The sequence below is a fragment of the Phyllobates terribilis genome, unplaced genomic scaffold (assembly GCF_046119375.1).
Source record: "Phyllobates terribilis strain yellow unplaced genomic scaffold, ASM4611937v1 Scaffold_11__3_contigs__length_659146591, whole genome shotgun sequence".
In the NCBI taxonomy this organism is placed as follows: Eukaryota; Metazoa; Chordata; class Amphibia; order Anura; family Dendrobatidae; genus Phyllobates; species Phyllobates terribilis.
The window spans coordinates 339359080-339375590 of NW_027362771.1; the positions used below are offsets into that span (position 1 = coordinate 339359080).

The 16511-nt window shown below is 41.4% G+C and overlaps 1 protein-coding gene across 3 annotated transcripts in view; it reads right to left on the reverse strand.

Annotated features, from left to right (window-relative positions):
- Positions 1–230: 230 nt before the first annotated feature.
- LINGO1 (leucine rich repeat and Ig domain containing 1) overlaps positions 231–16511 on the reverse strand; it is a 484570-nt gene continuing 468289 nt past the window's right edge. For 2 of the 3 annotated variants that reach the window (XM_073652794.1, XM_073652792.1), the window contains one exon: positions 231–2574. In XM_073652794.1, the coding sequence (XP_073508895.1) occupies positions 736–2556 (1821 nt within the window). In that variant the 5' untranslated portion in view covers positions 2557–2574 and the 3' untranslated portion in view covers positions 231–735. The remainder of the gene's footprint in view (positions 2575–16511) is intronic. The other variant, XM_073652793.1, reaches the window with a different exon arrangement.

Below are 16511 nucleotides of genomic sequence, written 5' to 3' on the forward strand. Positions count from 1 at the left end.
ATTATCAAAAAGTTTAGTTACTCTTTAAGTGTAAAGTAGTTACTTTTGTTTCTGAAATTTTTAAAACAATGTATATGTTCATACTTTGATTAACATGTACACTCTATAAAACCTTAACGTCTACTGCTTAGCTTAAATGTCAGCAGCATTTAATCCATAAACTCCAATTACCACAAAACAGACAACACAAAATTGTCATTTTTAAAATAAGATAACTTTTTTGGAGTTTTTACAGTTTTTCTTTAATTTTTTCCATAATATTGTTATTTATTTTTTTTCATAAAAATCACAGGTATTGAAATCAGGAGAAGATACAGAGGTCAAAGTTCAGTTTCAGTCTCTAGGCCTCCCTCACTCAACACCTCGTGCTTCACTCTGTAAATATTCCAATTCTTTTTTTGTTATTATATTCTTTGAACACAACCTGGCCTCATGAAGGCCATATCAACAAATGTATTGTTGGTATGGACCAGTGGGCATTTTTTGAGATCTGGGAAAGTTTTGGGGATAAAACTCACATGGTTAAAAGTGCAAAGGTCATTCCCCAAACATACAAAGTCCATTGATTGAAAACAGCAGGATAAGGAATCCCTGTTACCATTGCTTCCCTTAAAAAAGTCATGTTGCTTGTATTTAAACAGCTGTGTAGAGAAGGTAGGATGAGAACAGGCTTCGTGCATTCCACAAACTGCCCATATAACTCCATCCCTCACCTTCCCCAGTGCTCAACCAATATTAGATCATCTTCATATTAAACTTGCGAGGTGCATCTGCAGAGGAGAGTCCAGCATCAGACTTTCGTGGCACGTATTCAATCTCAATGTTGTGTTTGGTGTTTCCTTTGCCCCTGCTCCAAAGAAAAAGAAGGACCAAGCAGAATAAAACCACCCCCAAGAAGGATATAAAGCCCATTGTGGTTGCAATAATTAAAGTCTTAATATCGAATGGGAACGGTACACTTGTGCGAGTGCTGTTGACATCACTTTCATTCGGCTGGTTTGAGATGAAGGCAAAGGTCTTATTGGGTTGGTGAGGCCAATCTGGAGAATAACTGCGTACATGGAGATGAGCTAATGAAGTATCGTTGCCACCAGCATTACTTGCCACACAGTGGTAAGTCCCATTGTCTTGTATCTGAGCATAACGTACCTCCAAAGTTCCATCTGGAAATACAGTCAGACGCCCATTGCTTTTGCTGGTAATGAAAGTCTTTCGTGGGGACTGCCACAGTATGGTTGGTGGCGGATCACCGTCAGCCCGGCAGAAAAAGTGTACAGTATGACCTTCATCTACATGTACAACTTGTGGACTTCGGTCCTGGATTCGTGCACGTCGGCAAGTAAAGTAATTAGGCTGTAGGACATCAGGAAAATCTTTAAATTCCTTTCCCTGTACATATTCTGGACTGGAACAGGATGGCTGCTGTTTATTGAAGTTGAGGCGCCAACGTCGCCGGAAGATCCATAGTAGTCGGCAGTCACAAGCTAGTGGGTTGTGATCTAAAATTAGTGTCTCCAGATTACCAACAGAATGGAAAGAAGATTCCTCCAGTGTACTGAGAAAATTGGAGGAGACATTTAGTACTCGCAAATGGTTAAGACCTCGAAAAGCATAGGGTTCCACCACAGTCAGTTGTCCACCTACCAGGTGAAATTCCTGAAGTCTGAGTAACTCATGCAACAAAGATCCCTCCACAGATGTTATGGGGTTATATGAAAGATTAAGAAATCGAAGGTAAACAAGATGTCTGATTGCAACATATGGTATATTGCTCAAATTGCAATAAGTAAGAGATAGAGAAGTTAAATTCAACCCATAGAGGCTATTGGATGTCATTGTGTCCAAGAATGGCCAATGTGCTACCTCTAAGTTTTTCAACCGAAACAACCTTTTGAAAGAATAGTCACGGATGACATTAATATTCAGGTACCGTAGCCGTAGGGAGATGAGACCATGAAGGTGGGACAAAGCTTCTGTGGGTACCAAAGTGAGGTTGCATTTTTCCAGTGTCAGCTCTTCCAGGCTGTTGAGTCCACGGAAGGCACGGTGAGAGATGTATACCAAATCATTATCTCCAACTTCCAGAGATTTGAGGTTATACAGGTCCTGGAACATGTCATCCAGAAGAATAACAATTTTGTTCTCACTAATATCAAGTTGTGTAAGATTACTAAGTCCTGTGAATACACCTAGTGGAATGAGTTTTAGGCGATTATTTCGCAGCCCTAGGAATCGTAGATTGAAGAGACCATTGAAGGCGCCTGGTTCAATGATGGATACAATGTTCTCATTAAGTTCCAACTCCTCCAAATATGGAAAGGCAGAAAATTCGTCCTGATTGAGTGTCTTGATGCGATTTTTGCTTAGGTCCAGCAGTCGTGTATCTGTGGGGATGCCTTCAGGAATGGTAAGATGTCTTTTACGATGGCAGAGAACAGAGCGATCCTGAGCTGAGCAATCACAGCGTTGGGGACAACCTGAGGCAGCGCCAGACAGGTAGGAGCCCACTATAAGCAACAGGATGGGACACAGGCAGGGTGGCAGCGGGAGAATCATACTGGACCTTTGACTCACCTAAAAAAAACAAAAAAAAAACGTATTAGTGCATACATAAAAAAAATCTACATTCAAAATCCTTAATGGAAAATAAGCATTTTACATGAGATAGAACAATGGATTCTACAAATAAGGGAAGGCTTACACAAGCATATTAAGGTCATATTTTCTTGTCCATATTATGCCAAATTTCCAGCCCAACTGCAGGTCTTGTGATCTGAACTACAAGAATCACTACAAGCATCATAGACCCAAAACCGTTGTGTGAACCTTCCCTAATTAAACTCTTTTGGAAAAGTAAACTGAATTAGACATTCAATTTGAAGAGTAAAAGTAGTGTAGAAATGAAAAGTGACTGGCTGTTGCTCAATAGCTGATGATTGGCTGGAAATTATCAAAGATGTGCTGCAGTTGAGATGACATTTGATCAGCTGTTCACATGATACAGGATTATTGATACTTCGTTCCCACGTGGAAAAAATTACAATAGTCATTAAAATCAACAGTGATAAATTAGATCCTGGAAACAATTTGACAACATTAAAATGTATCTATCAAATAGATGGAAAGCTGTATGAAAAAAAGGCTCAAACATTATGTAAGATTTAAGAAGGACAGGAAATAAGCAGTTTACACATTAATCTACTTGCAGGGTGTGTGCTGGCTGTCAGGTGCATTTAAGTACAACATGTGTGGGTAGTGTAAGGAGTTATTCAGACGTCCATTTTTCATGTATGTGTTCTATGCTTGTTTTTCATGGATAGAACATGTACCCATTATGATCTATGAAGCTGTTCACATGCTTGTGGGAATTTTTTGGAGGACCATGTGTCTGCAAAAAATTATTTGTTTTTGATTCAAATCATGGATCTAAATTACCCATACAAGTCTATGCATCCGTAAAAATCTTGGACAGCACACAGATGGCATCCATGTGTACTGTCCGTGATTAATACTGTAATGTATAAGAGAAGCTTTGTAATTTATTTTCCCATACGAGAAAATCACTGATGAAACACTGACTGAACACTGATGAAAATTAGATCAAAAACACAGATGAAATTGGACCATTTTATGGGTACCAGAAAAATCACTGACGCCTGAATGAGACCCTCGGAGATCTGATGAGCTGCATACCCGAATGTCATATCCAATCAACTAAATAACCTTAAGGTTCCTTTTTTGGCACTTTGGTATATGTTAGGTGATGGCCAAGTTGATTTCACTTAGCATTTCAGATGCCTTTAAATCATTGGCTGTGTCCCTGCATGCGGGCTCACACACTGAGCCTGCATCTTTCCCTGCACTTGATGGGTGTTAACCAGCTAAATGCCGCTGCCAATCATTGACAGTGGCATTTAACATGCTCAGACAGGAAGCGCATTATTGATCTCGCCTATCGGCGTGCTCAACGCGTGATCACGTAGTGCCGATGGGTTATCATGTCTGCCGGGGGTCTGCTGAAGACATAGCAGATCTCCATAGGGGATCGTTATTTTTGCTTATGCATAGCACAGGCAATCGGACAATCGCAGCTTCAAGTCTCCTAAGGGGACTATTAAATATGGTAAAAAGTTTTAAAAAAAAGGTTTAAAAAAAAAAATAAAAAATTTCAAATCACTCCCATTAAAAATAAAACAATTAAAAAAAAATAAACATATTTGGTATCACCAAGTTCAGAAATGTCCAATCTATCAAAATATAAAATAAATGAATTTGGTCAGTAAATGGCCTAACGAGAAAAAAATCAAAACACCAGATTTACATTTTTTTGGTCACCACAACATTGCTATAAAATTCAATGAGAGGCGATCAAAACATTGTATCTACCTCAAAATGGTATCAGTAAAAACGTCAGTAGGGCACAAAAATAAGCTCTCACACAGCCCCAGATCCAGAAAAATGAGAACGTTATGGGTCTTGGAAAATGGCAACAAAAGCGTCAAAAAAAATTTGGACAACTTTCTGAACTATTTTTTCAACGCTGAAGTAAAAGAAAACTATACATGCTTGGTATCTGCGTACTAGTACTGACCTGGGGAATCATAATGCCAGGTCAGTCTTACCATGATAACATGATAAATAAAAAACACAAAAAAACATTGTGGAATCACACTTTTTTTTTGCAATTTCACCGCACTTGGAGTTTTTTCCCGTTTTACAGTACACTATATGGCAGAATGAATGGTTTAATTCAAAAGTGCAACTCGCCCCGAAAAAAAAACCCCTCATACGGCTATATGGCTGGAAAAAGTTATGACTCTTGGAAGAAAGGGAGGAAAAAACGAAAAAGAAAAATGGAAAATCGCCCAGGGTTGAACGGTTTAATATACTTTGCTTATAGGGAACTAAGGATGATATCAGCTTCCCTTAAGGAATAACTTCTTTATCTTGTTTGTTTGGTCTTATTGCTAGACGAGATCTAGAAATTGATCCTACAATAGTCTGTAGTATTGTTACTGGTTTAGTTGTGTAGCATTTTACCCTGCGATACTTGGAATATATATGGAGATCGCACGTACACTGATAAGGTATAGTACATTAAATGACTATGGTAAGAGAGATCTGCAGCCCGGCCGCCAGGAGCCCTTTCTAAACATTTTGCTCCACCTTTCCTGCACATTAGAGATGTAAACAAAGATGCGGCCCCCACTTCCTCTGCTATTTCATTGCAGACAGCGCAATTAGACGATTAACGATAATTACAGGCAAGGAACTTTAGTCTGGGAAAAAGGAGGATGAATTAACACATAGTGTGATGGTAAGCACAGCATTAGTTCCATAAAGAATATGAACATTCACAGCTACTTTCTATCTTGTATGTTCATTATACATGTAGATAGATTTCCAGATATATCACCTATAGAGATCTCTCAATCTTCTGCTTGTTATACGCAGCTATCCCTCATACAACTTAATATAATGGCACAATATTCCACAGAGATGTTCAGATATCATCAGCATTAGGAAAGATAGACGTTGGATTCCTCTGCCAAAATCCACATCAAAATTCTGCATGAGTCATCTTTAAGATTTTGTTGCAGATCCTGTTGCAAATTCACATCAGATTTCACCCTTCACACTAAAGGGGTAACGTTTTCAGTGAAAATGCAGCTCAGAAATTGGTGAAATGTGGATTTCAAAGCTTGCACCAAAATGAATAGTCCTTTGTTAAATTCTCATCCTCATCTCAATATGGACTTAGCCTCAAACTAAGGCCTTATTCAGACATCCATCTTTCGTTTACGTCTTCTCCCCATCTTTTTTATGGATAGAATATGTACTTGTTATAGTCTACTGGGCTGAGACTTAAAGCCAAAGAATTTAACAAAAAAGGGACATCCGCTTTAGTTCCAAATCACGGATCAAACATGCCCATTCAAATCAATGGGTCCGTGAAAAAAACACCACACAGCATAAATACCATCCGTGTGCCAAGCTTTGTCTGTGTCTTACTGTTTAATGGAGAGGAGAAGTTTTGCAATTATTCTTTTTCTTTGCATACATGAAAAACAGATGCCATACTGAAAGTAAAAAAATTGCCACTTGGAGAAGAAATAGATGAAAGTCTGTTTTTTCCATACATAAGGAAAAAAAACATACATCAGAATGAGGCCTAAAAAATGCATCTTTCCTTAAAGACCTGCTTGCTCCCTTCCGCATTTACCCATAACATACTGGTCCCGGATTCATCTATGATTTTCTTGCTGGTCTTGCTAAGGGGGCATGGTGGAGTCAGACGCTCCTGATTCATGAAGAGATGCACGCCTCCTCATGAATCTGGAGCGTCTGACAAGCGGCGTGCGCCTCCATCCTCCAGAAATCTTACTCCAGTCAGGGAGATTTCTGGCGTAGGGACAGCCGCTGCTCATCATGAATTAGAAGAGCTGTGTTGTTGCGCCCATAACGCGCTAGTTTGGCCCATTTTGGCGGAGCTGGGAGACACTTGCCAGAGAACGCTAATTTCTGCCAACATTTTGCGCCTTTTCAAAGCATTTTAAGCCAAATTCTGCTGAAATTGCTTTGATGAATCAGGGCCGTTGTAATTATTAGATTGTCCACATAATTCTTAAATGTTCTACTATAAACCTGTAAGTCTTGCAAAGTCCTTGGACTCCTTCTCTCCTCAATGTCAGCTCTGCCTAAACGAAGACTCATTGCTATGGAGATATACTGCTTGACGACTACAATGGAAAGCCTGCTCCATAGTTGTAGTAGGCCCAGAATGTCTAGCAATGGGAATATCAAATAACTGTATTTATTTGTGTTCTGTATTTATAGGTGATAGTAAAAGGTCTATTCCCATCTTATGTACTGGTTGGCATATCCACAGGATATGACATTAATGCCTGACAGGAGCAGGGACCTTCACCTACAGGGAGAACAGGGTTCCCGTGATCCTACTTCTCCCATTTACGATAGCAGCTGTCCCCATCAAATTTAATAAAGCAGTGGCAATTGACGAGGAAAAGATCGAGGACGGCTTCCATAATGCCACCTCTCCCAGTAGGTAATCATGTAATGAACCTTAGCGTATGTTCACATATTGCTGATGTGTGCAAAAATATTCCACCGGCACCTTAGGTTTTCCTCATTGTATATTTGCTATGTTTTTGCATGGCAATTTACATGTGGATTTAAATGTAGATTTCTTCCATTCAAATGAGATGGGTGAAGTCTGAAAATAGCTTCATGAAATAAAGGGCCCCCATATTTCCATTAAGTGTGGGGGAAGGTAATGATTCACCAGGGGCTAGAACGTCGCTCACAATGCACTGTGTAATTATGGAACTTAAATGTATAGTCAAATAGCGTGCAAAACCCAACTGGCAAATTAGGGGGACTTAGCATACACTATTTTAACTCACCCAAGAGTAAAGATACACGTTCCCCGTATTAGATTAGCTATTAGACTTTGAATATTACTTGGAGCAAACATCTTCCTCCAGCCGCCTATAAACCCAACGTCAACAATACATTGTACTTGGAGGATCTAAATGTCAGCCATATTCTGGAATCAGACATGAACGTTCACCTCACAAATAATACACCAGTAAGCTCTTAGTAAATTACCCAATATATCAATTATAAAACGGAAGCTGAGACAATCTTCTCATGCAGTTTTAATGCGTATTGCAAGTGCAAAAAAATAAAGTTAGCTTTGTGAATAAATCATGTGATGCACCACAGTCTTACATTTTCCCTTCATCTAACAAATAAGGAATATACATATTTAATAAAATACCAAACAAGTGTTTATTTAAAATGGCAATAAAGCAATTGTCTAATTTTTTTTTTGCAAAATGATAAATGAGAACTTCAGCTGAGAATTATAAGTAGGACTATGGTGACACTAAATTAGAGTCACTTATATAGGCCTATCAACAATACATCAACATCAAAATCTGCTGGTTTTCTTGGACAATTGAATAAGATTCTATTTCCCGATTGCTGTTCCCAGCTCTACAGTACCATCATAAGAATGTAAGCTGGAGAAAAGCAGCTATAATCAGTATCACATTAAAAACCAGAGAATCAAAAGGGAAACAACATGAAGGAAATATTACTTCCAGATTAAACATTGAAGAAACGAGATGATACTTCACTTAAAGGGAATCTGTCAGTAGGATCAACCCTCCTAAGCCGTCTATATGGGCATGTAGGTCATAGAAAGCTGAATAAAATGATATCTTGATATCTGTGATCCGATGTTTTATTCAGGAAAAATCCACATTTTTCTTATATCTAAATGATCTCTTCCAGGTTATGGGGAGGATGTTGTCTGGAAGATAACTCTGCCTCTACAGCTTATTTTACATGAAGGGAGAGTTACCAGCGTGAGACAAGTAACTAACACAGAACAGGAGAAATGAAATTTGTCTTCTTGCAAACATATTTTTTGCAGCTCTCACAGCTCTGCTGTATTGCAGCAATATTACAACCCTGTCTCCCTGTGAGATGCAAGCTGAAGCTGAGAGGAACCTGCAGATGTGTCAGGTATAATCACACACAGCTCTGCAGTGAGATCAGGAGAGCCGAGAACCGCCATTACCCATCACACTGGTAACACTGGTAACCATTACATATCACACTGGTAACTCCCCCTTCATGTATAATAAGCTCTGAAGACAGAGTTATCTTCCGGGCAGCTTCCTCTCCAGAGCCTGGAAGTGGTCATTTATATAAAGTGATAAAAGATGATTTATCAACAAAAAGGCATCGGATAAGAGGCATACAAGCAGGCCCGGAATCAGCACCCGGGCAAGTGCCGGGGCCCTGAGCAGGCGGGGGGGCCCACTCGCCGTCGGGCACCCCTGCGCGCTATGGGACCCGTGAGTGGTGCGGTACCAGTGCCAGCGCCCGCCATCCCCGCTTGCTCAAGACCCCGGCAGCCGGCGGCACAATACTTACCTCTCCCCGTGCCTCCGCAGCAGCTGCGATGTCTTCAGCGTCCTCTGATTGTGACGTCTCAGGTCAGAGGGTGCGGAGACGTCTTTCCACTGTGCCCTCTGCTGAGCCGTCACAGGCAGCGCAGAGTGAGAAGACGGCGGCGCTGGTGAGGAGTCCGGAGCAGCGGCAGCAGGTGAGATGTGAGTTGAGTATTTGATTTTTTTTTTCTTTATGTATGGACGAATGGGGCATTATATGATTGGGGGTGGGGGTGATGACATCCTGCATGGGACATTATATGGGGGGGGTGACATCCTGCATGGGGCATTATATGGTGGGGGAGTTACATCCTGCATGGGACATTATATGAGGGGGTGAGTGTTGTTCTGTATGGGGCATTATATGGGGGGGAAGTGACATCCTGCATGGGGCATTATATGATGGGGGGGTGATGAGATCCTGCATGGGGCATTATATGATGGGGGGGTGATGAGATCCTGCATGGGGCATTATATGATGGGGGGGTGATGACATCCTGCATGGGAATTATATGATGGGAAGGGGGTGATGACATCCTGCATGGGGCATTATATGATGGGGGGTGACATCCTGCATGGGGCATTATATGATGGGGGTGATGACATCCTGCATGGGGCATTATATGATGGGGGGGTGACATCCTGCATGGGGCATTATATGATGGGGGGGTGATGACATCCTGCATGGGACATTATATGATGGGGGGGTGATGACATCCTGCATGTGGCATTATATGATGGGGGGGCGATGACATCCTGCATGGGGCATTATATAATGGGGGGGTGATGGTGATGACATCCTGCATGGGGCATTATTTGAGGGGGGGTGATGACATCCTGCATGGGGCATTATATGATGGGGGGTGATGACATCCTGCATGGGGCATTATATGGGAGGGGAGTGACATCCTGCATGGGGCATTATATGGGAGGGGAGTGATATCCTGCATGGGGCATTATATGATGGGGGGAGTGATCTTTTGTATGGGGCATTATATGGGGGGGACTGACATGCTGCATGGGGCGTTATATGGGGGGGAGTGACATCCTGCATGGGGCATTATATGGGGGGGAGTGACATCCTGCATGGGGCATTATATGGGGGGGAAGTGACATCCTGCATGGGGCATTATATGATGGGGGGGTGATGACATCCTGCATGGGGCATTATATGATGGGGGGGTGATGACATCCTGCATGGGGCATTATATGGGGGGGATTGACATCCTGCATGTGGCATTATGTGGGGGGGGGAACAGCCTACATGGGGCATTATATGGGGGCCAGTATCCTGTATGGAGCATTATATGGGGGCCAGTATGCTGTATGGAGAGTTATATGAGGGCCAGTATTCTGTATGGATCATTATATGGTATCCATTATTCTGTATGGAGCAATACAATAATGTATGGAGGACTATGTGGTGCCCATAATACTGTATGGAGGACTATACTGTCCGGTCTGCACTGTGCGCTGCGAGGATTCGCCGGTTTCTGAGCTATTGTAGAGTTTACTATAGATATCACTCATGTAATATAAGAAGTGAATTCTTTGGCATTGTACTATATATACACTGCTCAAAAAAATAAAGGGAACACTCAAATAACACATCCTAGATCTGAATGAATGAAAGATTGTCATTGAATACTTTGTTCTGTACAAAGATGAATGTGCTGACAACAAAATCACACAAAAATCATCAATGGAAATAAAATTTATTAACCAATGGAGGCCTGGATTTGGAGTCACCCCCAAAATTAAAGTGGAAAAACACACTACAGGCTGATCCAACTTTAATGTAATGTCCTTAAAACAAGTCAAAATGAGGCTCAGTATTGTGTGTGGCCTCCACGTGCCTGTATGACCTCCCTGCAATGCCTGGGCATGCTCCTGATGAGGTTGCGGATGGTCTACTGTGGGATCTCCTCCCAGACCTGGACTAAAGCATCTGCCAATGCCTGGAGAGTCTGTGGTGTAACGTGACGTTGATGGATGGTGCGAGACATGATGTCCCAGATGTGCTCAATCGGATTCAGGACTGGGGAACAGGTGGGTCAGTCCATAGCTTCAATGCCTTCATCTTGCAGGAACTGCTGACACACTCCAGCCACATGAGGTCTGGCATTGTCCTGCATTAGGAGGAACCCCTGGGCCAAGTGCACCAGCATATGGTCTCACAAGGGATCTGAGGATTTCATCTCGGTACCTAATGGCAGTCAGGTTACCTCTGGTGAGCACATGAAGGGCTGTGCGGCCCTCCAAAGAAATGCCACCCCACACCATTACTGACCCACTGCCAAACCAGTCATGCTGAAGGATGTTGCAGGCAGATCGCTCTCCACGGTGTCTCCAGACTCTGTCACGTCTGTCACATGTGCTCAGTATGAGCCTGCTTTCATCTGTGAAGAGCACAGGGCGCCAGTGGCGACTTTGACAATCCAGGTGTTCTGTGCATTTCTTTGGAGGGCCGCACAGCCCTCCATGTGCTCGCCAGAGGTAGCCTGACAGTCATTAGGTACCGAGATGAGATCCTCAGACCCCTTGTGAGACCATATGCTGGTGCGGTTGGCCCTGGGTTCCTCCTAATGCAGGACAATGCCAGACCTCATGTGGCTGGAGTGTGTCAGCTGTTCCTGTAAGATGAAGGCATTGAAGCTATGGACTGGCCCGCCCGTTCCCCAGACCTGAATCCGATTGAGCACATCTGGGACATCACGTCTCGCTCCATCCACCGTCACGTTGCACCACAGACTGTCCTGGTGTTGGCGGATGCTTTAGTCCACGTCTGGGAGGAGATCCCACAGGAGACCATCCGCAACCTCATCAGGAGCATGCCCAGGCGTTGTAGGGAGGTCATACAGGCACGTGGAGGCCACACACAATACTGAGCCTCATTTTGACTTGTTCTAAGGACATTACATCAAAGTTGGATCAGCCTGTAGTGGGTTTTTCCACTTTAATTTTGGGGGTGACTCCAAATCCAGGCCTCCATTGGTTAATAAATTTGATTTCCATTGATGATTTTTGTGTGATTTTGTTTTCAGCACATTCAACTTTATACATAACAAAGTATTCAATGATAATTTTTCATTCATTCAGATCTAGAATGTGCTATTTGAGTGTTCACTTTATTTTTTTGAGCAATGTATATTTCTCTGCCGTATCTGTGCATCATGAATTGTGGTATGTGTTAAAGGGGCACACTGAGACTCTTTCGCTCGGGGTCCACAAAAACCTGGAGCCGGCCCTGCATACAGGGATCCTCAGTCTATAACCTGTATGCCCTTGTTAATAGTTTAGATAGGTCAAATATGGTGACAGATTCCCTTTAAAGACCACATCAGTCATTAATGGCGCATCCACTGCAGCGCAACTGATTCTGTAACTATAGTGCAGAAAGCAGCGTACCTTCTCCTACTGTTTTTGAATGCTGATAGACACTTTGGATATTTCAGCAGAGGGCCATATGACCGTAGAAGTTGAAGCTCCAACAAATATTTATGATGTATGCTTTGTGTATGGTCAGATGTCAGATTACCCTTTTAAGAAACTAATAATATCTAAAAAAAAAAATTGTATTCTGGTTATAACCTCTGATAACCTCTAACTCCACAGTTCTCAAGTCAAAACTTGTCATATTGTGGTACATAACATTGTTTTCAACATCATGTGCAGAGTACAATATCACTTGGTTAGAATGCAAAGATAAGGCAAAGCTAGTGTATGAAAAAGTGCTTCTCAAAACTCACTATTGAACCCCCATTCACCCGATCTCTGCACTAATCTCTGGTTTAGCACCATAAATGAATAATTATGTGGAGCTTCTAAGTCACAGATACATCAGGAGTTGGCCTGGTAGCTAAGACATGACCTAGATGCAGCCAAAAATTGCAAGCCACCATGGTTTTCAAACAGATTATTAAAACTTAGTTATCAATTGCTCACCTATTGTTAATGTCCACATGGTTTGCTGTTTCAACTGCAAAACCACATGGCTGTTAGCAGGGCGACTCCAGGAACCAGCGGTGGATGCCTAGTTCGTGTCGCCGCCTCACATAGCGCTACCTCCAACTCTAGATCATCTATCTCTAAAGATACTGTGTCCTTCCTATCTCCCTTAATTTCTTCCCTGAGCAGTCTGGTCTTCTGAAGGTCTTGAGGACCGAAACGTCTGCTTTGTTTGTACTCAGGATTACCATTAAAATTACAGAAATTCATATCCTTCTGAGTGCCAAGTTTTTTGCTATACTTATGGTTTTGGATCCTACTCGAGCACCATTTTCCAGTAGTGCTACGGTTTTTGTGTTATACTATTAGCAGGTGCAGACACAGACAGAAGAGGGCAAGAACAGTCCAATCGCTCATCATAATGCTTTGGAGGAAGTAGGCCCACTTACGTCTTGGATAATGGTATGTTCGCCCCTGGCTATTAGTAATAAATGACATTTAAAAAACGCACCGTCTCACTCAGCCAACTGCTTTTAAAATTCATCGCAGTTTCGTCTCAGCCATTCCATGCGTCTGTACCCTAACCGTAATACAGAGGTGAGGAACCTTAAATCACCACTCCAGCGGGTTATTTTTATTTCACCACCGGAGTGATGCCACGAATCTACATTCCCTGCCCCTAATATTAAGCTCAGCAGCCGCCGTCTTCATCTATTATCGGCGCCGCTCTGGTCGGTCTCTAGCAGGTTGTGACCTGTCAGGTCACTCCAGTGTTTGCTGGGCGATCTGTAAGTTACTACTCAGTGTAAGTCTATGAGAACCAGAACGAGGCCAGAACCAGGCCCTCATAAACTTGCAATGAAAACTTGTGACTGTTAACTCTGACTTCAGATCAGTCAGACGTTGCGGTCACAAGATGGCAGCGTGGGATCAGAGCTGCGCCGGGAAGAGCTGAAAATGGTGTCGAGTGAGTTTAATACGAGAGTCAGAACTTATATTAGTGGTATCACTTCAGTGCTAAAATAAAAATATGCTAAAGTGGTGCTTTAAGATAAACAGGTGTCATCATGCCACATTTTCTGGCTGATGAGATCCCAGTAGATTATGCTGAGAAGGACTGACATGGAGTATGCCCTAGTGACAGTGGACATTTCCTGTATGGGGGCTGGTATGTAGGTGTGAGGGTAGAGGTAACAATATATTTGTGGAATAGAGTTTATGGAAGTGTGCTGCTTTCTGCTTCGACTTTCTTTTTCTGTGATGATTACTGCCCTTATTATTTTTCAATTGTAATGCTTCTTAGAATTCAGTAAATAAATATGGAAATTAGATTGCTGCAATGTGCTACATTTTGAACCAAATGTTACATGATCATAAAACAAAGCTTCCTTTTGATACAAGTATGGTAAAACATAGATAAATGCTGGCAGTACAATGAGGGGGCCATTATGAAACAGGTGAAATCTAATAGCTTTAATGGATTTTAATGCACGTTTCTGCAAAGAATAAACCAGGTGTTAAGTGCAGGGAGGGGGCATCATAAAAGATAGAGCAATGTAAGATATACTAGCTGAGCTGAGCTACAGTGTAATAAATGTGTCTAATAAAGAAGCATGAATCCTAGGAGAGAATGATAAGAAGTAGTAGATAGTCTTGTCCCCTCTGTTGACAGAATTTTCTGCATGTTCCTAAAACAAGCATTTGTGCAGAAATCTTGTATAGAAAAGGCAATAATAAAGGAGATGTAACTTATTAAAAGGCCTAGGCTTATTGTGTCTCTCCTACTGCAGTGGCAGAGGACTTCTACTGCAGTCAGTTGTAATATAGCAATCTCTAATCTGAGGTTTGTGAAAAGGAAAAGGAAAATGACCAATCTCCTGGGACACATATAGAAAAGAATGACAGAATATAAAAGCTTTTAAAAAGATACAGCTGGATTCTTGAAAGGCAGTATATAGAAACACAGAAAGTGGCACTCACCACTAGCATGTCAGTAAAAGGCAGTTTTATTCGGTCACTGGATGGTAAACAGAGACATAGAAAGAATGAGCAATAGCTGTTTCGCTTTTTCTGGCTCTCCAGACGTGTAGTCACGCGAAACAGCTGTTGCTGGTTCACCATCCGATGACCAAATAAAACTGTCTTCTACTGAGATGTCAGTGGTGAGTGCCGCTTTCTACGTTTCTATATTCTGCCTTTCAAGAATCAAGCTGTATGTTTTTAAAAATGAGCACCAAAAACCTGGGCATAGATTCAGAATATTTTGATTGATTTCGCTTTTCCTAGAATTTGGGTGTGCCAGCGTTTTTCCTTTTACACTTTTGCTTACATATAGAAAGAAAACTTCATATTATTTTTTTCTTAAACTATTTTCCAAATAAAAGACTGGACAAAGTTGTAGGAAGGGAGAATATATAAAAGAAATTGCAAGGATTTTCTTTTTTACATACAGCATTCATTTAAAACTATATAATATAGATTAGATAATAAGAACTAAATAGTATTCAAGGTTGGATATTAATTTCATGGCTTGTATCCATTTTAAATATATGCAGAGTATAATTGGTTCTTTGGGCAACCTTGAACTTGACTGTGCTGGGAATTCTTGGTAAGAGACAGGGAGAGAGAGCTGCTTCATTCACATTCGGGGCTTAGCAGGAGCAAACATTACCAAATACTGGCAAAGGAAGTAGAAAAACATTTTGTATGTAGATCCCATAGACAATACATATATGTATGATTTGTTTATTCAACCTTGGGGTTGCTTTATTGATGTCACAATGTATCATGGATGCCACATCATACTACATTCCCTTAAATACAATGGTTGGCCACTATTTTTCCATCAATTATGGAGTGTTTAAGAATCTCAAACCATGAAAATCAGCTGATCGCTAGGCCAGCTCCCTCTTTAGGATGGTTGTAATGGTGAGTCAACCCCTTTAAACATGGAGATGGATTTACAAATCAGTAAGGATCTTTGTGATGACTTGACAGTACTCAGCAGGAAAGAACAAAATAAACAGTACAGATCTCATCGTGATTTGGTGTTTTCCAAATTTCATTTATTATAAGCTAAAATTAAAGAGGTTTTCATTCTATTAGATGTGATCATATAGTGCTAACCTATGCTATGCTATCACTTCTGATCAGTGATTATTGGGGCCCCCACTAATCTGTAGAAGTCCCCAGGTCCTTAATATATGAATGCACACATAGCCAGGGGCAATGGGCAATGAAGAACCTTTATGTCATTGAACTAGGCAATGCACAATACAGGTCTCTATAGTATGGAATGTCTTCAGGAACATAATGGCATTAATAATTTAATATATCTTAAAGCAAAACATAGCACTAGTAGAAACCACATAAAACTACTATTGTTAATATGTAAAACTTGTAAGAGGCGCCGGACAGAAATTGCTAAATTCTCTTTGCATTTAAGCTGGCTTGTTTAGCCAGTGTATACAATGGTGTTATGACTAGCACCGCAGAACATATGCTGAATATATAATATACATCTGGAACTGTCACAATGGTAACAAACACAAATACCAAACACCAACCACTCATAAACGG